Source organism: Artemia franciscana, chromosome 8 (genome assembly GCF_032884065.1).
Source record: "Artemia franciscana chromosome 8, ASM3288406v1, whole genome shotgun sequence".
Taxonomy (NCBI): domain Eukaryota; kingdom Metazoa; phylum Arthropoda; class Branchiopoda; order Anostraca; family Artemiidae; genus Artemia; species Artemia franciscana.
The window spans coordinates 42252264-42277222 of record NC_088870.1 but is presented as its reverse complement, the minus strand read 5'-3'; the positions used below and the strand labels follow the sequence as shown (position 1 = coordinate 42277222).

Genomic DNA, 24959 nt, shown 5'->3' with positions numbered 1-24959 from the left:
ATCAACTCCTGCAGACGAAATGAATGCTTGCCTGAAAATTCTAATTTATGGGCACACGTAAAAATATTAAAATTAACTACAAATATGCGTGTCCGATTGCAAAACGATGACTCTGGTCAAACATTTTACAGATCAATTGCTGGCAATTGGAAACGGAAAGCTCCCAGTAGACTCAATTTCAGGACGTATGCAACTACCTGCTGATTTCTGTAATTTAGTGACGTCCAAAAATGAATTGATTGAAAAAGTATTTCCGAATATTCTAAAAAATTATAAAAATAATAAATGGCTATGTGAAAGAGCGATTCTCGCATCCAAAAATATAGACGTCCACGAAATCAACAATATTGTTTTGACCAAGATTCGAGACCAGGCAGTCCTTTACAAGTCAGTGGACACAGTTTTGGAACCAAATGAAGCGGTTAATTATCCATCTGAATTTTTAAATTCCATAGATCTTTCAGGGTTTCCACCACACGTGCTACATCTAAAAATAGGCGTACCAATAATACTTTTAAGAAATATCAACCCACCATAGCTTTGCAATGGCACGCGACTTGCCGTAGAAAAAAACAATGGAAAACCTAATAGAGGCCCCAATCTTGACAGGGCCTTTTGAGGGTGAGGCTGTTCTTATTCCTCGCATTCCCATGATTCCAACGGATCTGCCTTTTCAATTTCAAAGATTGCAATTCCCAATTCGATTAGCATTTGCAATCACCATTAACAAAGCTCAAGGTCAATCATTAGAAAAATGTGGTATAGATCTTAATACTGATTGTTTTTCCCATGGACAATTGTACGTTGCATGTTCGAGGGTCGGTAAACCTGACAATCTATTTATATGCAGCGACAATTGGACAGCGAAGAATGTTGTATATTCGCAAGTTTTACGCAGTTAATTTGTATTGTATCTATCTATCTATCTATCTATATAAAAACGAGGTGTGTGTATGCATGTTTGTTTGTTTGTAAAAAGAGCGTTTGCATATGACGTCATTATTAGTACATACGGCTTTGTATTTGCACAGACAATGGGAAAGCCAAGAATGTTGTATATTCGCAATTTTTACGTAGTTTAACTCCTGCAGACGAAATGAATGCTTGCCTGAAAAATTCTAATTTATGGGCACACGTAAAAATATTAAAATTAACTACAAATATGCGTGTCCGATTGCAAAACGATGACTCTGGTCAAACATTTTCAGATCAATTGCTGGTAATTGGAAACGGAAAGCTCCCAGTAGTGGGAAAGCCAAGAATGTTGTATATTCGCAATTTTTACGTAGTTTGAAACACATATATATATCTATCTATATTCACAGGTGGGACACAGGGACACAACTACAATGGCGCGTAACTAATATGGTGCGTAACGACTTACGCGCGGGGGGGGGGGGCTTGGGGGACGCGAAGTGCCCCAATAGCTAGTTTATTAATGATACGGTGTTTAAATTGATACAGTTGGGAATATGGATATAGGGCTTTGGTCTCCCAGATCCTGGTTATTGTTCTCCTATTATGCCGAACAAAACTATTCTTTGTGTTTGTTTGTCTCTTTTTGAATGGTCTTAATAGAACTTTCATCCTTTTATATGTAATTAGTAATCTCGGAACTTCTTAGATAAGAACTTTAGAGAAAATATAATTCTCGTTTAGGAAATATAATTCTTGTGTCGTACTAAACTTTTGTTTATCCTGGCAAATCGGAGAATTGGAGGAGGGAAAAGACTAGAATCCACGGGCATGTTTTGGGCCATGAAATTAAGTTGACCACAATATTTGCAACACCATGGTTTCAAAAAGACTTACAATGCACCATCTTCTTAAAAAACTACTCGATAAAGTCTTTGCTTGAACATAGGCTCTTAGAATATTTTGTCACCCTCATTGTGAGGACTGTATGAAAGTTTGCGACTAATTGCAACTTCGATTCAATAATGTGACCCTGGAACCGTAGGGTAGACTTGGGCCTGAAGCTTTGCCTTTGGAAACCCGATTACTGAATCACTGCTAAATATACTTCTTTTTTGAACATGTTTTTTCTTAAGATGTAAAAGAAAGTACTCCTCAAACATCCAGGGAAAAGAATATTTTCTCAATGACAATATACTTATCCCCTCAGTTCAGGTTTATAATCTTAATGCAGGGCTAATTTTACTCAATGTATTCTTCTCTTTCAATCCCAATGCATAGAAATCCAGGAGCTGATTAAAGGGCTCACAAATTTTATAGCCAGTTTTTGATATAATGGCTCGCGATTTTTTCAGTTTTTCATGTAGCTGCATAATTAAAATCCAAACAATGCATAGTCAAAATCCAAAGGAGATATACATTATTTGTATGTCGAGCTATGCATGCTGTTTGAAGTGACGCAGAAACTTTAGGTCGGATTCACTGACAGAAATGATGCAGAAGCAAAACCCTCGTTTTGTCTTTCATTATAAATTTAATATTATATAGCGCCATTTGATTTCAACCACATCTCTGCACCATCATCTTAGTCTCTACGCCATCAAATTAATGTTTACACCATCAACTTAATCTCTACACCATCAGCTTAATCTCTACACCATCAGCTTAATGTCAACCTCTCGGAATTTTTGACATCATGTGTCTAGATAAGAATTTTTTCTTTAAAAAACAGTGATATTTTTTTTCAACGCGTCCTCAAAACACGTTGTTTTTGCTTAAACCCATAGATATTTTCTCCGCCAATTCTCATCATTGTTTTCTTCCTCCCACATTCTTTATATCCTAAATCCCAGTAAATCTTATTGCCTTTAAAATGCAGCTATCTACACAAATGCTGGCTGTGGAAAATTGCACCAAAACGTGAAATTTAACCTGTGAACTCATTTATCTAGTCTGCCTTATTTTTTCTCAAAATGTAGCCTTTTTGAGCTTATAAATGGTTTTATTTTTTAAATTAAAGTACAAAGTAGCATTGTAATTTAAAACGAAGAGAAATTTTACGAAAAAAATTTAAGAAAAAAACTAAGAGAAGTACATGAGAGGGGCTACCATTTCCTACATCCCCACGCATTAAGCCGTTTAACTAGTAATTACCTGAAATCATTGTAGAAGTAATTAGCTGGAAGCAAACGGGTAATTAAACGTTTCACTAGTAATTAACTAAAAGCATTGACTAGAAGTAATTAGCTGGAAGCAAACGGGTAATTAACTAGCCAGTTGGTAATTGCAGTTGTTTTATTTACCGATTATCTATCGAAAAAATTAAATTTTTATTGTCCAAAGTAATTAATTAACTCTTCCATTCTTGAGAAGTTGCAAAAAAAAATTAAACTTTTTATCACATTGCTTTGCTATTACAGCAACTGTTCTTGTAACATTGGTGGAAAAAGAAGTCTTTAGCGTAAATAGTGGGTGGTTAAGGAATTGATAGCCCCCCAACACAGGGTAACTTCTGTTAGTTTAGAGTTTTAATGTCACTTTTTACTTTCAATTTGAAGATTTTTTATTCAGTTGCCTCTTAAGAGTAAAAATTTTAGGAATGAAACAGTTAAAGGTGATGAACCCTAAGTAAGGAGTACTCCTGCTACTACTAACATTTCACTGCAGTACCAAGCCACATGTGGGTAACACAGCTAGGCATGTTCCTCTACCATCCCAATCTATCTAAAGCCTCCTTCTTTTCACCCTTCGAAGGAGTTCCATTTCTATAAAAATCTTTCCTTACGGCATCCTCCTATCCTATTCAGGGACGACTGCATATTTGTTCTGCCTTTGGCGCTTTACCGACAACGACTATCTTTAGCAATATGTAACGATTCTTCGGAGATAATTCTTTGGCAAACATTTAGTAACTCCTCATCTACTTTCGGATCATACAAGCTTCAGAGCCATACTTGACCACTTTAATAACTGTAGCTTCCAATGTTCTAATTTTTGCTCGCAGCCTTGTCTTCCTATTCTTTTGAATTTATTTCAACTATAAAAAAAAACCTAGTCTTGGGTATTCCACTTTTAACATTTTCACTACACCCTGAACCCTCAAAACTTCCAAAACTTCTAAAAATTTATTTATTTTGCTAAAATGTTCATCCAGGATTGTTAAGTTGTAAACACAATCTAAGACTAGGAGAGTTTTAGTTCCCTAATTGACTCCGTGTTCTTCCGTTTCTGTGCTCCTTGAGACATAAGAAGTCCCTCAAAATAATCCATATAAATGGGGATAGAACGCAACCCTACTTAACTCCTGACTTAATACGAAACCAGCTACTAACCTCATTTCGTACCTTAGCTGCAGCATATTATTCTCGTACAAAGCACTGATTATTTTAATAAATTCATCTAGTATAATAAACAGTGCAATAGCGCTGCCTAAATAAAGAGCGACACCATACAAGGATAAGACCCTTGCTACAGTTATTCTATCAGCCGAATCAAACGCTTCCTCATAATTTGTAAAACTAAAGACGCATCGGATTTGATGACTTAAGTATTTACCAAATCTAACAATTATTAATCTAAGAGAGAAAATTTCGTAGAAGCATCGTCTCCCCCTCCTAAAACCACGCTGTTCTTCTCTTAGAACTTTGTCAATAGCATCTCTAAGTTTTAAAAGTATCATCATATTAAGTAATTTGCTTCCAACAGACACAAGCTAATGCCTCTATAATTACAGAGCTAACTAATCACCTTTCTTATAAATGGATTTGTTTAGAGTTTTGTTAGAGCTACGGAGCACGTCAAACAGTTCGTGGTAACGAAATGTAGGTAGAGAGCAACTCGAATCAACACTGACCGAAAAAATTAGACTCGTGAAAATAATCATCACATTATGCTGATTCCAAATATATGAGATTTATTAATTTTAATGTTGCCCATCATCAGTTACGATCGTCAGAAAATTTGCTCGATTTTCGAAAAAAGGGGAAACACTGCTTAAAATGTATACAAAAATATTTAATTTTGCACCTTATGCCATAATTTGCATGATCCGTGTTTATTCGTTATTTTGTTTGTTTGTCCCAGGTGAGACCGCATTGAAATAATAGTTTTAGAAGATTGGGAGAGGACGAAGTCGAACGAAGTTAAAAGTTCTTCTGCCCCTTATAAGTGACCAAAAAGATTGGGGAGCAGCTAGTCACCCTCCAACGCCCCGTTTTTAATCCAAAGTCACCCGATCAAAATTTTGAGATGGCCATTTTATTCAGCATAGTTGAAAGATTCAACAAATATGCCTTTAGGGGTAACATGACCCTTGCAAATGATTCCGCTCAACAAATACTTATGTAGCTTACAATCGAAGTGAAGTTCTCTAGTCGTATGCGGTGTTCAATCCGTGGATTCTCAGATTTTTCGATCTTAAATCCGGTCATAAGGGCAATTTCCTAAAAGTCTCCGAACGATTTTAAGTATAAAAAAGCACACATCTATCTATTTAGAGTAGGGAGGGTTGCAGAGGGAGCATGGCCTGTTGCAGGAAACAGTGTTTTTGAAGGTGGCCCCTGTGCTCTACATAGGGCCCTCCGATCATGCCGTTTAAAAATTCTCGCAAGACTCTGCTTTCAAAAAGGGTGATACATAAGGCACATTTTTAGACTTATCGAATGGTCTGATTAAAAGATTTATCTTAAAATTTTGTTCCGATGTCAAATGGGGCTTTACAGGTACCGTGGGGTATTAAAAGGGTTTCGGGCTTTTTTTTATCAGTCCTAGCCCTGAAAAAGAACGCGAAAATTTTATATCTAAGGTCTTCCAAATTTCAACGATCATGTCCTAAAGGTCAGAAGAAAGAATAATACACGGAAGATGATCCGCTCTTGACTAAGTCCATGCTATTGTGTTAAAGATTATTTTAAGTTCCACTGCTTGCGAACTTTCCTTCTATCTTACATTTTATACTTTCTTTCTATCTTAGGCTATAAAGTGTCAACCTTTTTGGATTTCTCAAATGTTGGGGCCAGCTTTGTATATAATCACCTCGTCGATGGTCAACCCTTGACTGCTGAATTGACTTCACCTGAATTGAATGCAACTGTTATAATAAAACCTGAGACAATTGGCTCAGTGTTTGCATTCAAGGTTAGTTCTTTAAAGTTTGGGTAGTAATAGTTACCTTGTATATAGTTATTTTCAAATATATACTCTATTACTAAATACTCTGTACTTATACTATTACTAACAACTGACCGCAGCACCAAGCGGCCTGAGTTCAACACAGCTACCCACGCTCCTTCTCCACCCCAATCTATTCAAAGCCTCCCTCTTTACACCCTCCTAAAAAGTTCCCTTTTCGTTTAAATCTTTATTTATGACATCGTTCCACCCCATCCGCGGGCAACCAGCCTCTTCAAACCCTCCCAGGAACTTACCGTTTCATTTAATCTTTCTTTATGAGATCCTCCCACCCCAACTGCAGACGAACTATCTTCAGGTTAGCCCTAGGTGGCTGGCCGAAAAGAGTAATCTTCGGCAATCTGTCTTCCTTCGTCTGCGGAACGTGCCCTAACCATTTCAACCTTTCTCTCATTATAGCCCTAGAAAGCACAATTCAACCACGCTTTTCGTACAGCTTTTTCTTTAAAATACGGTCAGTCATCCAAGTACCCAGAACAATCCGTAGGCAATTTCCCTGAAAAACATCTAGGAAATCTTCATCTCCTTTTTGGACTGCTTATGCTCCATGCAACCATGCAAGGTTGAAAGGTCCAATAACTACGTCTTTGGGGATGACAAGACTATCCCCTTTTCTAGGGAAAGGGCTATAAGCTATGAAATTTTCCCATTGTTTACATATGCCATTCTTTATATTGAGAAGCACACAGATATTTTTCATTTGGGTAGGAGAATTCACACTGGGGATTTTTGACGGGGAGATATTTCTGTGGTGAGCGAAGTTTCTTAGGTGAAATTTTACACGGAGGGACTTTGCCAGTTTTCCTGTACCAATTGATTTGTTTTATTATTTGTCTTGATTTCTCTTTGGCGACCCAAATTTACATGTGGAAGCGTTCCGGGGCAAATTTTCAGCAGGGTTACAGTTATCTAGCCCTGGAAGGGGGGTACATGGAACGAGGTACGTTTTTATGGAAAACATCCTCCATAGGTGAATTTTCTGAGGGAAAAACCTTCCCCTGGCAAGGGGGAGGGGGATTTCCGCGAAAATATTTCCACGGAGGGGAGTTTCTGGTATGATTTGAAAAAAAAAGTCTGTTTTTCAAATGGAAGTATGATAAGGAAGATTTTTTAGGTGGAATCGTCGGCAAAAAAATTTTAAGGTGGAAATTACAGTGAGGATAGAATTGTCCGAGGGAGATTTTATGTGGGAAGAACTTTCCATAGAGAAATTTCTTGGGATGGTAGGAATTTTCTATGGAAGGGGGATTTCTCAGAATTATTTTAAAAATGACTGGAAATAGAATGAAATAAAAAAAAATTCAACTGAAAGTAAAAAGCAAAATTAAAAATCAAAACGAGAAGAAATTTTTCTGTATACAAGCTTTCGCTTGAATACCTTGATCTTTATACCACAGTTTGATTTTTTGTCCCAATTTTTTAAAAGCGACTCCGGAAACGATTCGACCGTTTAATTAGAATACAAAAAAATAAAATAATGAGCAAATTCAGCTTGAAGAGTGAGGTATTTAGGAGGGGACAGTTCCCCTCATATACGGAACAATTTCTTTTCGCTATAAGTCTTAATGTTGCTCCTTACTTTCAGTTTTAAAAATAATGCCATTTCTTTTTATTTAGTAACCCAACAAGACACCCTGTAAGGCGAGAAAAAGCTAAGTTGAGACTAAATCAAACGAAAAAGAAAAAATAAAACACTGCCATACAAGAAAATGAATATAGAAAATTATGTAAATGAAAATGATTCTAAAGCTCAAATGAATCTGAATTAATCTGTAGTGCTTCACTCCCTACGGCTTATGAATAATGCTTGGATATGTTTTACTGTTACGCTAGAGTGCAATTTTGATCAAGAATATTTATTATTCCATTACAACGATACTAATTATAATATATTAGATTATGCATCACTGCACATAGTATATTTACTGTTCTAAATTTTAAGTCAGGGGTGGTATTTTAGGCTTTACGGATTTTCAGAGATCCATGAATTAAGAGAATTATTTTGTGGGTGAAGGTGGGTAGTTAGTTTACCCTCCCCCCTTTTCTTGTAAAACATTTCTTATACTTCTGTGTATTTAAAATTCAGTGAAACAATTTTTGGTTTTGGGTTTTTTCTTATCAGCAATTTTAGCGCTAATTCAGTATAGTTTCTTTTAGATTCTATCAGTTGTTTTCTTCTTCAATTTCTTCATTCAAATCCTCTACTATTATGGTGTAATGCAATGGATTGTTTCCCGATTAGGAAGACTGTTGTCGGCAACAGTTGGTTCCACTGCTGCTGAGTCAATGAGTACTGCTGCCAATGTTTTTCTAGCACAGGTAAATACATTTGTACACCTCAAACCAGTACCTTTCATAATCCATAATGAGCCCTGGGGACAAAAATATTAATTCTTTTGCCCCCATCCTGCTCCTTCTCTTTTTATCAGTACAGCGTAACAACAATGCAAAGCATTATTCGTAACAGTGGCTCTGGGCATTTGAACAAGGCTGTCGGCCGATGGAAAAAAAACACTAGATTTTAGAGTTTTTAGTGATTTTCTTCACTAATCTAGTGATTTATGCGCTGAAGTAGTAATATTAATATAAAAATCACTAGATATAGCGATAAATCACTAGGGGTGGCAACCCCGTATTGGACTTAAAGAAGTGCAGTCGCTGTTTCGCTGGCAATACTAATCAGTTAAATTTCTGGGTTAAACACATATATTGTTTACAATTTCCTTCTCAGTATAAATTTTGTTTCTATAAATTTTGTAATCAAAATTTTTTCAAATGAGTTAGATAAGAAACAATTAAGATTGTAAAGCAAATATCCATATTGAAAACAAACAAATTACAAAAGCAAAATTTAACAATAGGCTCCTCTGAGATTCACTCCTTGGGAGCCCACCCTCTCCTACTGTGCCAGCCCCTTGACAGCCCTGGTTCATGACTTCCAAATTCAGAAAAACTTAGTTTTTGAGTTTAATGGTTTGTAGAAACTTACAGAAATTCGTCTTATTCCGAGATTAATTTTTCTTTTGCTTTCTTATTTTTAGAAACTTTTAGTTACAAAATGTTTTGGGAGTTAGTTGGGAGCAACTACCTAAATTAGTCGGGGGCAATTTCTTGTAACGCTTTCCGGATAAAAACACCCTTTTAGCTCTACTTTAGACTTGTCATTGAATAATGGAACTTGTGTATTATAGAGAGTTATGAAGCAACATTTAAAAAAAATTGGATGCTCACATGGCCAGATGGAACGATTTTTTTCTTTTGTCGCCTGAACTTCATTTTAATGTACTTCTGCGTAGCAAGCTTTAATATAAGAGAGGTGGAGTCATTCCACCTCACAAATCATTTGATTGATTGCTAAATCTCCCACCCTGAAAATTTACTTTAGTGAGCGTGGTTGTAACATGAGATTGATTTGAATAAGCTATCATTCTATTTTGCAAGCCACCAACCACCCCCTTTCCCTTCTCCAAAAAACTTCAACAAAACAAACAAATTAATTCAAAAGAATTTTTGAAATAAGATAAGATAATAATTATTTTCAATAGGCTATCACAAGCTCTAATAGAGCGAAATTCACTCTATATCCAAAAAGGAATAGCAAAACAAAGAAAGAAATAATATAGCAAGACAAAAGTAAAAGAAACACCAAACAAGCATAAAAAACGGCCAATAAAAATAAAACGCAAAAGTCCAAGAACTAAAATTAACTTTATGTGATTAATGGCAAAACCGAAACAGAAAAGGTGGGGGATAAAACGATATGACAGGCTAAAAGAAAAAAAATGCCGCATCCGAAGTCTAACTCAAATACTGTAAAATCAAAAATCTGCTCAAATTTTAGAGTGCAATTTTCTTGTTAACGATTCTCTTATTGCTGGTCAAACTCCCTGTGTATTTTGCACATATTTGACTACCTAAGGCCCACGTAGAGGCACTATCTACCAGTTATATGGCACTAGCCGCTCTTCTTCTGAAATTGGGTGGCTATGGTCTTTACTTAGTTCAGGGGCTGGGCATTTACAGAGAAACTGTAGTAATAGGGGTTTGCATAGTAGGTGGAGTTTTCAGCTGTTTTTTTTTTTTTTTTTTTGCCTGGGACGATCTGATGTTACATCTTTAATTGCTTACTGTTCCGTATTTCATATATTGTTTGTCATGTTAGCTATGCTTATATCTGGTTATTAATCTAAGAGAAGATCAATTTTAATGATGGTGTCTCATGGGATTTGTTCCTCCGGTTTATTTTATTTGAGTTACGTATTCTACATGCGTATTTGAAATCTTAGATTCTTGCTCACTCGTAGAACAACTTCTCTGATTCCGTATCTATGTTTTCCGATCTTTTCCGAAATGTATTTCTTTATTGGTGTATTCAACCTAGACTGATCAATAATACTTCTGTGCGGGGCTTTATGTTTCTTTTCATCTTGCTACTTTATCTATTTATATTCTAGCTCTAGCCATGGGAAAAGTCTTTATATTTCCAGCTGATTAGAGTATAGCTTAAGAAGAGTGCATTTCATTCTGTTATTAACAATGGTCCTGCTTTACTGTTATAGTTTAAAAAGAACATAAGTTTGTGAAACTAAAGAAGTATCTCTGACATAAAAAAAAAACAAGTTTTTATCTGAAAGTAAGGAGCGACATTAAAACCTAAAACGAACAGAAATTACTTCGTATACGAAAGGGGTTGCTCCCTCCTCAACGCCCCGCTCTTTATGCTAAAGTTTGACTATTTCTCACAGCTCCAATTTTTAAAACAGTAAAAAACTTTACCGCAAAGAGTAGGACGTTGATGAGGGAGCAGCAACTTTCATATACGAAGTAACTTCTGTTCCTTTTAAGTTTTAATGTCGCTCCTTACTTACAGTTAAAAAAAAAACTTTTTTTAATTTCTGAACGTTTTTGAATCAATACATGCTTTGATTTTGGCTCTCCGCAGATGAATAATTAAAACTAAATTTGCACATTTATTTTTTTGGCTAATTGGCTTTCTCATAGTTTTGATCGAGTTATTTCGAGAAAAAAGGAGGAATTTGGAATTTATTTAATAATTCACCTATCTCTTTCATTCGAAAGAAGGAATTTTGCTCTCTCTTATCATTAAATAGAAAAAAGGTGTTTTAACTGAAAGTAAGGAGCGACATTAAAACTTAAAACGAACAAAAATGAGTCCGTATATGAAGGGGGTTGTCCCTTCCTCAACGTCCTGCTCTTACGCTAAAGTCAGCCTTTTTCTTATTTAATTAGTACCCCCAAAGCCAGTATAATAAAAACAAGGATAAAAACTCTCAATAAACGAAAAGAATTTTCTCTCCCTACGAGGACCCCTTGATTGGAAGTCAAGTATAACATTTATACTAGATAGATGCTGTTCTAATCACCAGTACATAGAGAGATAAAGAAACAATCACACAACGTCAACAAAGTGCCAATATCAAGTCACAGCCTGAGTGTGACTGAGTGTGAAGTGATGAGGGGAAAAGATTAAAACTTTAAGAAATATATATATATATCAGTATATGTATACTATACTGACAATCCACAGCCGTTTTTTTTTTTTTTTGTAATAAAATGCAAATTCTGTTCTGGTCTTGAAAATATATGGAGGTTGTCAAATACATAACTTTTAGACCTTCCAACTACATTGAACAAAATAGCTATCTCAAAATTTTGATTAGATGTGTTTTGGGAATTGATGGGCGCGGGGGGGGATTGTTGGCCTCCAATCACTTTTGAATGATAAAAAGGGCACTATCCCTTTCAATTTCCAATCGAATGAGCCTTTTTCAAAGTTTCTATGACGAAATTTCAAATTTCTATCAGATACACTATGGGAAAGTACAAGGTTTTGGGGGTATCTACCCCCCTCCATCACTCTGAATCTTAAAAAGGGCACTAGAACTTCTGAGTCCTAATCTAACAAGCCCCCTCTGAAGTTTTGTAAGATCACATACCTTATATACCCCCAGGGCATAACTTACCTTGCCCTGAGAACTGTGGGGCTGGTGGTTGTTATCCTCAAAGACATAAATTATTTCTGGTCCTTTCAATTGCGTTGAACAAAATGGCTACCTCAAAGCTTTCAATGGATGTGTTTGGGAAAAAGGTGTGCGAAGGAGGGGATTAGTTGTCCTCCAATCACTTTAAACTTTTAAAAAGGGCACTGGCCCTTTCAATTTCTAACCGAATGAACTGTTTTCGGGCTTTCTTCGACAACAAACGGCCATCCAAGATATAAGTATTTTTCCAAACAGGTACTGAATGTTTAGAGCAGTGGTTCTCAACCGGGGTCCACATGCCCCTAGGGGTCCATGTAATATTTCCGGGGTTCCACAAACAAAACACAACAAATTGGGGGTCCACAGTGATATTTTGGGGGTCCATGAAGAAAACCAACTCAGAACACCCTTTATTTTTAAAAATTCATTTTCTACTGTAATTTACTGTTCAATTTATATTGTGTTCGCTGTGTGATACATCGTCAACACTTAGTTGCAAAGAAAATGAGTGCAGGTCTGCATGATTCCCTTACTGCTGTAATAAAAGTAGTTAACCATATTATTTCAAATTCTCTTCGAGGCCATCTTTTTCGTGAATTCTATAACCAAAATGGAGAAAAGTTTGGGCGGCTTGTAATACATACAGAGGTGAGATGGCTATCAAAGGGGAATTGTCTTAAGCGTTTCATTGCACTTTGGGATTCTATTGTTTCCTTTGTTGCTGACACACAACTTGAAGCAAAACTGTTTGCAAATAAATGTGATATGTTTTATTTATCAGATATATTTGAAAAATTTAATTCACTTAATAAACAGCTCCAAGAAAACAATTCTGATCTGATATCTAGTAAAAGTGCTATTGCTGCTTTTCTAAGGAAACTACAGCTGTATAAGAATAATATCAGGCGTCGTGCATTTGAACAGTTTCCTTGGTTGGCCTGTGTTAACAGCGATTTGTTAGATGAAGATCTGCATAATATGGTGAATATTTGGAAAATATACATGAAGATATGCAAACTCGGGTTGGTGACCTGCTCGGAATGGATATACCGATTTGGGTTTCAATTCCTTTCGAAGTTAATGTTGCCCAAATAGACATATCTTTGCAAGAGCCCCTCAACGAAATACAAAGTAATGAAATAATGCATGCAAATTTCAAAGATGAAAAGTACAATATATGGAAAACAAATGATGTTGCTACAAAGTACCCTTTGCTCTGGGATAAAGTGCAGTTCTACGTTATTGCTTTTCCTACATCTTATCTTGTTGAAGCGGTATTTAGTCGTGATTCTCAATTGTTATCAGAAAATGGCAATAGACTTGACATTGTGAAAAGGGGTGATCTTCGACTATCATTAACATCAATAGAACCAAATATAAATAAACTCGCCGAGAAGAACCAACCTCGGGGGTCTCATTGAATAAACACGCCTTTTCCTTTTTTTTAATCTTGCACTTAATTTCAACTCCTTTTTTATCCAGTTTACATAATGTTGGAGTGAATTAAACTGCCTGAGGAGCTCTACTCTCCATAAGCTTGTGTTGCTTGCCCATGGAAGAAACATTGTAATACTGTAGTTATTATCACAATAATATTAATAATAATAATAATAATAATAATAGTAATAATTATTATTATAGTAGAATATTTTATCTGTATTAAATTAGTTTTCATTTAAAAATAAAGCTTAATCGTATACTATTTCTTTGGTAATTAAAACCTTAAAATTTATATTAGTGAAGAATAGAAAATTGTTCTTATGTCCAATAGCTATGAAGGGGTCCACCAAGATAAAAAGAAGGGAAAAGGGGTCCATGGGTAAAAAAAGGTTGAGAACCACTGGTTTACAGCGTACCTTAGCCGAAGCATTGCCGGAGAGTATTGCATTAATCTCGCTAAATCAATTTGAAACCTATTTGGAAATTTCTCCACGATGGCAGTGTTCTATTCAGGGCTTCCACTTCTCATGTTTTCCCATGAGATCTCATGTTTTCGGAAGATTTCTCATGGGAAAAAAAATTAGTCTCATGTTCTCATGTTTTTCTCACGTTTTTAGAGGTTTTCTCATGCTTTTCTCGCATTTTTAGAGATATTCAGGTTTCTTTTCTCATGTTTACCTTCATTCAATATAATCTCCCAATTTCTGTTGGTTTGAGCTTTGTCCAACTTGAAGTTTATGATCTTTCGCAATTTTCTGGCCTACTGCAAAATATGTCTTTATTGCCCATGAAAGGGGAATTTCATTTCTGCGAACCTTAATTAATGACTTAGTCGGCAGCTTGTCCGGGACTCGCCACTGTTGTGTTCAAAAAAGGGTTGATCTGATTTGATTCTTAGTTCATAACTTCATCTGATCTGACCAGATCAGGTTCACTGGATAATTTGTGTAGAATAAGGACGTGGTTTACCTTACGCGAAAGGTTTTTTTTAGGGTAAGTACTAAGTTTACTGGAACTGGACAATTATACATGCCTGCACGTGTACAACACAAAAAGAAGGCTATTGATCTCTTCTAAGGGGTTAGGCGGCTTTTATACTTCAATTATCTTTTTCTTTACCAAAATAGCATGTTTTAACTTGAAACCAGTTCTTAACCTGTTGCCAGTTCAAGAATTCTATAGTACAAATTCAAATACACTATTCAATATTTGTCAGACTAATAGCCTAGTCTATATCAAAATAACGATTTCGAGTGCCGGTAAAATCGGCTTCACAGTATAGGGGGATGGCTTTTAAGATGTAGGCCAATGCAGGCCTTACCAAAATCTGTTTTCAAAGGGACAAATATGTTTTCAAAGTACCGATATGTTTAAATTTTATGTCAATTTGTTCAAAGTGTATTAAAAGTGTATTATTTTGCTTTTTAAAGTGTGTTATTTTGGTCTGTTTTGGGGAGACTAGAAATTTCGAAAAACGGTTAGGATGGAGGGATTGGTGCATCAAGGACCCGATCAAACTGACTTGTAAATAAAACTTTGCTCGGCCCGATATTCGTGGGGGGAGTGGAGGAAGGGGGAACCCGGAATATTGAGTCTTGTATAAATTTGGAATTGGTGACTGGGGGGTAAGCCCCTCTCATCTTTTTCTGGAATTCCCAAAATTCCGGAAACCTGGAAGTTCAAAAGCCCCTTTTTTCCGGATTATTTTGATATACTTTTGGACCGGTTCATATTCCAGATACAAGAAGAAGAATACGTCAAAGAATAATCTGGAAGCCCAGATTCCGGAAGTTCCGGGAGATGAAGACTGGACTTAGACTCTGATTCTACTTTGTTCTGTTTCTCTATTACTGACATTTTTACCGCCAACACAAGTTGTATTGGTGGTATTATACAACTGGTATGTGAGACAAAAAAGCTGTTTAAAACCTATTAGGTGCTGATTTTTCAACACCAATATTTAAGCACTTGGTCATGCTTGAACCATGTAAGGCTGCAAACATGGAACTACCTACGCCGCTACCGTTCTTCCATTTTTACAGCAGTCCAGACTAGGACAAGAAGAGAATAGAGAATGGGTTGAGGAACGCCGCTACCGTTCTTCCATTTTTATAGCAGTCCAGACTAGGACAAGAAGAGAATAGAGAATGGGTTGAGGAACATCAGTACACTAAAAATTCCATTTAAGCTACTAGAAAGGCCTCTGCTTTTCTGGGGGAAAATTTTTTCAATGAAAACGCCTTGTGGGTCACTGAGATTTAAGAACCTTCAGAAGGTAGTGATGTATCTTCTTGCACTTCCGTTTTCAAATGTTGTGGTGGAAAGGTTGTTCAACACTCTATAAAACATTAGGTGCTGATTTTTCAACACCAATATTTAAGCACTTGGTCATGCTTGAACCATGTAAGGCTGCAAACATGGAACTACCTGCGCCGCTACCGTTCTTCCATTTTTACAGCAGTCCAGACTAGGACAAGAAGAGAATAGAGAATGGGTTGAGGAACGCCGCTACCGTTCTTCCATTTTTACAGCAGTCCAGACTAGGACAAGAAGAGAATAGAGAATGGGTTGAGGAACATCAGTACACTAAAAATTCCATTTAAGCTACTAGAAAGGCCTCTGCTTTTCTGGGGGAAAATTTTTTCAATGAAAACGCCTTGTGGGTCACTGAGATTTAAGAACCTTCAGAAGGTAGTGATGTATCTTCTTGCACTTCCGTTTTCAAATGTTGTGGTGGAAAGGTTGTTCAACACTCTATAAAACATCAAGACAGATTCTATTTTTTCTATAAAATATCAAGACAGACAATAAAAACTTTCAATCATCTGAATCTTTAGGTGCGTGTCTGCAATCTCAGAGTGGCTTCAAGAGGGTTAGGCCATCAGTGGTGGATAATCCTCACTTGTGGAAGAGACATAAAATGGTAAAAGCCAGTGCAAATTCTGAAGAATGTTGGGGAGTGCCTATTATGAAACCTTAGCCCGATGATTCGGAGGTTAATATTAGCTGTGTTTCTTAGTAACGAGCGAACTAACTGATGATACTCTGTTTTTTTCCTATATATACTTTTTTTATTCGCTGGTGACTTCGTTAACCCATTTTCGGGCTTATTAGTGGCTAGTTTTTCCTCATCGTTGTAGACTCCCCAAAAATTATTCGGGAGTCAGGCTCAAGTAAGAAGTAAATGGGATATGGTAATTAGGTGAGACCAAGAATCTCCCTTGTAGGTGCAACACCAAACCAGCACCAAACCCCCGTGATTAAAAACCAGACACTATTAGGAGCGCAGAATACGTGCCTATTAGTTGAAAGCTGAGTTTAAATAGAAATGAGATATAATGATCTGCTTCCAAAATTGGGTTTCGTTTGAACACTGAATTCAAAATATAAACAAAAGAAAATTCTCATGCGAAATCTCATGGTTTTCAAGTTTCAGCGTTCTCATGTTTTTTCATGTTTTTTGGCCATGATAATATGTTTTTGACAATTTTGAAGTGGAAGCCCTGGTTCTATTAGACTTGGCACCATGAACACAAATCGAATGATTTCGATCCGTACATGTCCAAATACAAAAGCTATTGCGTATTCTCCGATTTCCGTGAACATACTCAAAGGGTTAACAATACCATTATAATTGTTAATAGTAATCTGTCAACTGTAAAAACGGGTTGGCTTAGTGTCTTTCAAACAGCGACGAATATTGAATTTTGTATCCTCTTGGCCTACCGTATGCATTCTACACACCTCACATCAGAACTTTCTTGAGAAAAGTTGGGAAATCTATTATTCAAAATCGGATGCGAGTACAAGATTTATCGACCAAAAGCTGTGGTTTCCATGCACTGCTATATTTTATTTTTCGATGTCGTGGCTATACTTACAGTGAATTTCTCAGCATTTATGGAGACAATCCTCGATTTAATGACTTTATAGTTAAAGATACCGTTTCCTTCCTGTATAATATAAATTTCAGTTCCCTTAAGATTAAAGTGCTTTAAAATGTTTGTGAATTTGTTTATTAATAAAACATGTATGCATAATAAAAATTTTCAATCTTTAGATTTCTTCTTCCGCGTATAGGTAACCATCGACAACGATAAGTGGCAGCAGCTCGGCAGGATTCAGCTTGTACTCATATTGACATGCAAAGTCAGGGTCCCATTTTCTACAATACAACTTCCTTTTCATTATATCTCTTTGTAAAGTCGATGATACTATTCTGATTCATATTATAAAATTCACGTGTTTTAATTTGCTTATTTGAAGTAATGTCACATACGATATTCCCATATGAAGAATCACTTTCTGTAACAGCCAAATAAAAATCAGTAGGTTAATAGTCATAGTGGTCAGTATCTTCACAGCGATGTCGCGTAAACCAGACTCTCTTATTATTCGTTGCACCCCTTCCCCCGAATAATGTAGAACCCCTACTTTATTGTTGTTGTTTTTTTTTAAAGTTGAGTTGTGACAAGGAGTCAAACTTTAGCGTAGAGAGCGAGGCGTTGATGAGGGGACAACTCCTTTCATATACGGAATAATTTTTGTTCGTTTTAAGTTTTAATGTCGCTCCTTACTTGCAGTTAATGAAAAACTATTTTTTTTTATTCAATACCAGACTCAAGGCAAACCATTCACATAAGAACTCTTAAGTCTGCTGGTTTTTAATTGTCAAAATATGAGAGAAGCCCACCCTATCATTTTGAGAAGGTAAGCTACAATTTCAGAAGAATACCATCGATACTTGCATTGACAAACATAGATTCTGAAAGACAGAGCTTTTACATTGTTTCCAAGCCAGGCCGTACGCAGGAGGTATCCTCCCCTTTCCCAAAATACTTTGGTTTTATAGATTTTACCATATTTTAAGAATAATTTGCTCGATTTTCCAAGTATCTGAGGAATATAGCTATGCATAGATCAGTGATTATCAAGGTGTTAAATTTGTTTTGCAGACAGAAGCACCTCTCGTAATTAAGCCTTACCTACCACTGATGACCATGAGTGAGCTCCACACTGTTATGTCTGGTGGATTCGCCACCGTGGCTGGATCTGTTCTAGCAGCTTATATTAGCTACGGCATTGAAGCTACTCATCTCATAGCTGCATCTATTATGGCAGCCCCTGGCTCATTAGCTATGGCAAAGATGCTTTATCCCGAAACAAAAGCTTCAAAAACAACAGTGAAAGACATTAAAATGGAAAAAGGGTAAGTAAACAAATTCCCAGGAGGACTGTTATTTACAAGAAAAGTGTTTTTCGTGCATCCAAAATTGTTTCTAGTAGAAAACTAGTAGAGAGCTCGGTGAATAGGTGTTCGGTTGTAATGAAAATAAAAAGCAGACAGCATCAGGATATTCGCCTTAATTCATTCTTGTCATGCAGTCATTGTCTCATCCAGGAGAGGGCTACTAGGTTTGACTCCCACTCCCATATCCCCGAAATTATTGTACAACTCGTTTAAACGTAAAAAATGTATCGAAACAGATTTTTGATGCGTTTCTATAAAGTTTTTCTGTATAAACCTGCAGAAAAATGAACCCATAAACAAAAATACCGGGTACGCCCTTCTCTATACTAGAATAATTTAAAGTAACAGATCTCTGCAACATAAAGGTGTATGCTCCATGATCCAAGCCTATAAGCTGCGATTCAGTATTCTTTATCATTTACTTACGAAATTGAAGGTGACATCACTGAATACATACCATTGAGCTACAGAACCTAATTAAATGCTGAATTATTAACCCTCATCAAACTATCTAGTTCGATAATTATTTTGTAATGTTTAATATAATATTTAACTATGTATTATAATTATAAAACATAGATAATATGTTTAATTGTTTAATTACATGATCATAGTATTATTTGATCATAGTCAAATCCCTTAGTTATGTTTAGCTTTTTTTTTTTTTTTTACTAAGCCTGACATGAAAAGGATTCAATGCTTAAAAGAATCAGCTCTAGTTTTTGGGGTTAGTTCATATTATTCATTTAAGATAGTTTAAGAATTATATTATCTTTCTAGCTAATATGGCTATCTGATATACATTATAATATTACTACTACTACTAAATTACTGCATCACCAAGACGTCTGAGGCAAACACAGCTGTCAAGCTCCTCCTCCGTCCCGATCTATTCAAAACCTCCCTTCTTACACCCTTCTAATGAGACATCCTCCCTCCCCATTCGGGGACGACCTGCTTTTCATTCGACCTTAGAGGGACCTATTCTGATATAAACATATTACTATTATTAAGAGAATTAGCTGCCATGGAGAATATTGTTCAAGTTTAATGACAATCTGTTGCTGTAAAAAGCTTTGGAGAAGACACGCGTTAAAGTTAGTGCCCTTTGAAGGTCAATTGGTTCAAGTTCCTTTTATTACTAATATACTTCCATTTATAAACAAAAGTATCCCAAAGGGCTCAGAGGCCCATTATTCGGGAAAAAAACAAAATATAATTAAATATTAAGTATATTCACACTTAAAATATATTTAGATTCTTCTCACCAATCCCCATTAGAGTACAACTGATCTCCACACCACCTACATTTAAAAATATGCTAAAAAGAAACAGTAAACAAACAAGCATCGAGGAAACAAACGCTCACACCACCAAAATCTAAAAAAAAAATTCTAAATAATTAAATCTAATTAATTAATCAATTAGATCTTAAATTGATTAATTAGATCTTAAGATTATGTTACAAGTACTGGACTAATCTCCAACTTGGAAAATTAGTGAAATAAAATTCTACAGTAAGTTTATATGCGACAATATTAAGCTTCATAAAATTCCTTATGGTGTTTCAATCTGTGTCACAAGAGGCCGGCCCGTCTCGTCGCGAGTATATTGGTTAGTTAACGTCTACTGCTCGTGAATGTTGAGGATTCTACTAAGACATTAATAAAACAGATTAATTTAAGTTAAATTAGACTTAATTAGGTAAAAAATTAGAGAATTTAAATTAGGAAAAATTAAAAAAAAATTAGAAATAATACTAATTCGGAAATTTTCAATTTATGCAGATATTCCTAACATTTTTTAAAAGTTGTCCATTTTATCTTAGAAATTTTGAATTATAGAGTGAGTGTGAAACATGATCCTGAGTGTATTAAAATAAAAAAACAAGTTTTTTGAAATGAAAGTAAGGAGCGACATTAAAACTTAAAACGAACAGAAATTACTTCGTATATGAAAGAGGCTGCTTCCTCATCAACGCCCCGCTCTTTACGCTAAAGTTTTTTACTGTTTTAAAAAGAAGAATTGAGAGAAAGAGTCAAACTTTAGCGTAAAGAGCGGGGCGTTGATGAGGAACCAGCCTCTTTCATATACGAAGTAATTTCTGTTGGTTTTAAGTTTTAATGTCGCTCCTTACTTTCATTTCAAAAAACTTGTTTCTTTATTTTAATTTCTGAAAGTTTTTGAATTAATGCATGTCTGATTTTGGCTCTCCGTACATAAATTATTAAAATGAAATTTGCATATTAATTCCTTTTTAGGCTAAATGGCTTTCTCTTAGTTTTGATCAGACGATTTTGAGAAATAAGGGGTGGGGAAAGCCTAGTTGCCCTGCAATTTTTCGGTTACTTAAAAAGGCAACTAGATCTTTTAATTTTTAAAGAACGTTTTTATTAGTAAAAAAAATACGTAACTTAAGAATTAACTTACGTAACAAACTTTTATTTCTTATATTTTTGATTATATATATGAGAGGGTTGGTCCCCTCGTTAATACCTTGCTCTTCACACTAAATCTTGTTTTGTCCCAATTCTTTAAGAATGACCCCTGAATCAGAAAGGCCGTAGAATAAATAGTTGAAATTACTTAAAAACTTTTTAGCATAAAGAGCGAAGTATTTATCTCCTCATAAATACCTCGCTCTTTATGCTAAAGTATTTCTAAAACCCCTCATATGCGTAATAATCTCTGTTCATTTCAAGTTTTAATGCTTCTCCTTACTTTCAATTGAAAAAACTTTTTCATGTTTATATTTTCATTGTTTTTTTTATAGTAATGCTAGAAAGTCCTGCGCCCTTTTCATTGAATTTCTCTTCCCCCATGAAATATTCCTCCAAGGAAAGATCCTCCCATATGGCCCCCTCCCCTGAACCCCACACCCAAACCAAAAAAATCCCCCTGATAACGCCGGTACACTTCCCAGTAACTATTACTGTATGTAAAGATTGGTCAAAGTTTGTAACTTGCAGCCCCTCCTCCTTGGACTGTGGGGGGTAAGTCATCCCCAAAGACATAGTTATTATGGTTTTCGACTATGTGGAACAAAATGGCTATCTCAAAATTTTGATCCGTTGACTTTGGGAAAAACATGAGCGTGGGAGGGGGCCTAGGTGCCCTCCAATTTTTTGGTCACTTAAAAAGGGCACTAGAACTTTTTATTTCCGTTAGAATGAGCCCTCTTGCAACAATCTAGGACTACTTGGTCGATACGATGACCCCTGGGAAAAAAAAACAACAAAAAAACAAATAAACACGCACCCGTGATTTGTCTTTTGGCAAAAAATACGAAATTCCACATTTTTGTAGGTTGGACCTTGAAATTTTTTCTATAGGGTTCTCTGATACGCTGAATGCGATGGTGCGATTTGATGACAAAGACTAAATTTGATGAAACTTATATATTTAAAATCAGCATAAAAATCCAATTCTGTTGATATATCTTTTAGCATCGAAATTCCGTTTTTTAGAGTTTCGTTTACTATTGAGCCGGGTCGCTCCTTACTACAGTTCGTTACCACGAACTGTTTGATTCTGACAGAATCTTACGCATCAAAGTTCCATAAGTGGTTCTTGTCAAGACTTTAAAAAGAAGCTGAAACCTTGTCTTTAACTTTAATATGTTGCTGACTAGAAATTACTTTTTGTGACTATTTTTTAACTGGATTTAACTTTCTGTCATTATCAGTACTACTATTATTAATTTTATTGATACTAGTTATTGCACTTATTTTATTATGTTTGCTATTTATTTGCTACCAATCAAGAGAAAGACAAAATACCTCAGATGGAGAGTAGAAGAAAAAGAGAAAAAAAAACCACTTCAAAACAAGAGCTAAGAGCTCATATGGCACTTGTGATGAGGTCGGAAGAGCCAACAACTCATATGGCATGTGCTCTAGCAAACTTTTAAGAATAAATAGATTGCTTTAAAAGGAAAATCAGAGGCTTAATGCCGGTCGGGATTAAAAATAAGAGCTCTGAGTCAAGAGGCCCTTCTAAATGTCAAAATCCATTAAGAACCGATTACCCACTCGTAAGTTAAAAATACCTCAATTTTTCTAACTTTTCCTCTTCCTTCAGCCCCCCAGATGGTCGAATCAGAAAAAACGATTTTATCAAGTCAGTTTGTGCTGCTCCCTGACACATATACCAATTTTCATCGTCCTAGCACGTCCAGAATCACCAAACTCGCCAAAGCATTGAATCCCACCCCCTAACTCCCCCAAAGAGAGCGGATCCAGTCCGGTTACGTCAATCACGAATCTACGACATTTATAAGCGTTTTCCGAGATTTCTGGTTTAGCCCTCCAATTCCCCCCAATGTCAACAGATCTGGTCGGGATTTAAAAAAAGAGCTCTGAGACACGATATCCTTCCCAGTATCAAATTGCATTAAGATCCAATCACCCGTTCGTAAGTTAAAAATACCTCAATTTTTCTAATTTTTCCGATTTAACCGTACCCCAAATCCCCCCAAGATGGTCGAATCGGGGAAACAACAATTCTTCTTTTAATCTGGTCTGGTTCCTGATATGTCTGCCGAATTTCATCGTCCTAGCTTACCTGGAAGTGCTTAAAGTAGCAAAACCGGGACCGACAGACAGACCGACAGAATTTGCGATCGCTGTATGTCACTTGGTTAATACCAAGTGCCATAAAAACATTACAAAATCCTACTAGTCTCTGAATAATTCACTTATCAACTCAGTTCAGAATTTTATGCTTTTTCTTTCGACAGCTGGAAAGGGTCTGTAATATTGTTTATCATGGTTGTGCTTCTGTCTGTGTGCCACGGGAGGAACCGCATTATCAGTAGAATGAGCTTTGTATGGCTTTCTTATCTGTTATCGTTAAAACTTTCAAAAGAGAGCCAGAGATAAGAGATGACGGGCTACATTAATACTATCATCACTATGCGATCAGAAGAAAAGACATGAAGCCAGAGAGGGTAAGGTAAGCCAGTCAGAGAAGAATGCAGTAACCAGTTTTGGGTACTATATTTGGGCCTTTGTTCATTATGGCTAACGTTTAAGAAGAATTTTCAACTTTTTCTTATATGTCTGTTTTTTCCCCAACCTCGCACTTGTTTTTCCAACTCTTTCCTTACTAAACTTCAATCTTTATATGATGGCAAGAAAATAAAGTAAGGTAAGTTGGCCAGATAAAAATGTAGCAGCTAGGAAGGCTGATTGCCGAAGATCGTTCTTTTTGGGAATCTATCTAGATCCAAACGGGATTCAGGTCGTCTTCGAATGGAGTGGGAAGATGTCTTAAGAGAGGTTTTAAAATGAATTAAGACTTCTTGGGAGGATTTAAACAGGAAAGCTTAGAATATATTGGGATAAAGGAGGTGGGTGCGCAGCTGTGTTGACCTCAGAAAGTTGGAAGTAGCAGAAGTAGTGCCTTTCTTCTTGTCGCTAACGTTTAAGAATAAGCTTAAACCTCTTTTTAAACATCAATTTTTCACAAATCTTCTTTCTTAAGATCTTTTTACATATTCAAATTCTATCTAGTCTTTGCATGAATGGAAGAAAAGAGAATAAGCTAGGAGAAGGTGGGGTTAGCTGGTGAGAGAAAAATGCAGTTTTTTTAGGACAAGTTTTAATTAGTTATTATGCTTCTAATTAAGAGTTTTCTATTTAATATTTTTTATCCCACTTTGATTCGATTTGATTTTCTGTCTTGAAACATATTTTGTTGAACTAATTTTCCTCTAATCAATCAGTAGTTCTGAATGAATAAAAGATGCTAATAAATATTAGAAATAGATTCAAATTTTCAAAATAAATGAAAAGAAAAGTTGAAGTTATTAGTGGGCAGCTTTAAAAAGAAGAAAGAAGGAAAACAGATGGGGACTTTACTTATTCTAGATACTGTATCGTGCTATATCAAACAGTTCGTGGCAGCGAACTGTAAGTAAGAAGCGACCCGTCTCAAAAGTAACCGAAAGTCTAAAAAACGGAATTTTGGTACCAATAAGCTCATCAAAAGAATCGAATATTTATGCTGACTTCAAATATTCAAGTTTCATTATATTGCAACATCCCATAAAAGTTATAAAATTGTTACCGTACTATCAGAATCAGCGCATCTAAGAGCCCTACTAGAGGTTTCAACGTAGAGTTTTCAAGTTCCTATCTTCAAGAATGTGGAATTCTGTA

General features: G+C 35.8%; 1 protein-coding gene across 8 annotated transcripts in view; it reads left to right on the top strand.

The window, feature by feature from the left end:
• The window catches only part of LOC136030452 (sodium/nucleoside cotransporter 2-like), a 126086-nt gene that overhangs the window by 70456 nt on the left and 30671 nt on the right, over positions 1 to 24959 (top strand). For all 8 annotated transcript variants that reach the window (XM_065709452.1, XM_065709453.1, XM_065709455.1 and 5 more), the window contains 3 exons: positions 5888 to 6051; positions 8263 to 8424; positions 18503 to 18756. In XM_065709452.1, coding sequence (XP_065565524.1) covers positions 5888 to 6051; positions 8263 to 8424; positions 18503 to 18756 — 580 coding nt within the window. The remainder of the gene's footprint in view (positions 1 to 5887; positions 6052 to 8262; positions 8425 to 18502; positions 18757 to 24959) is intronic.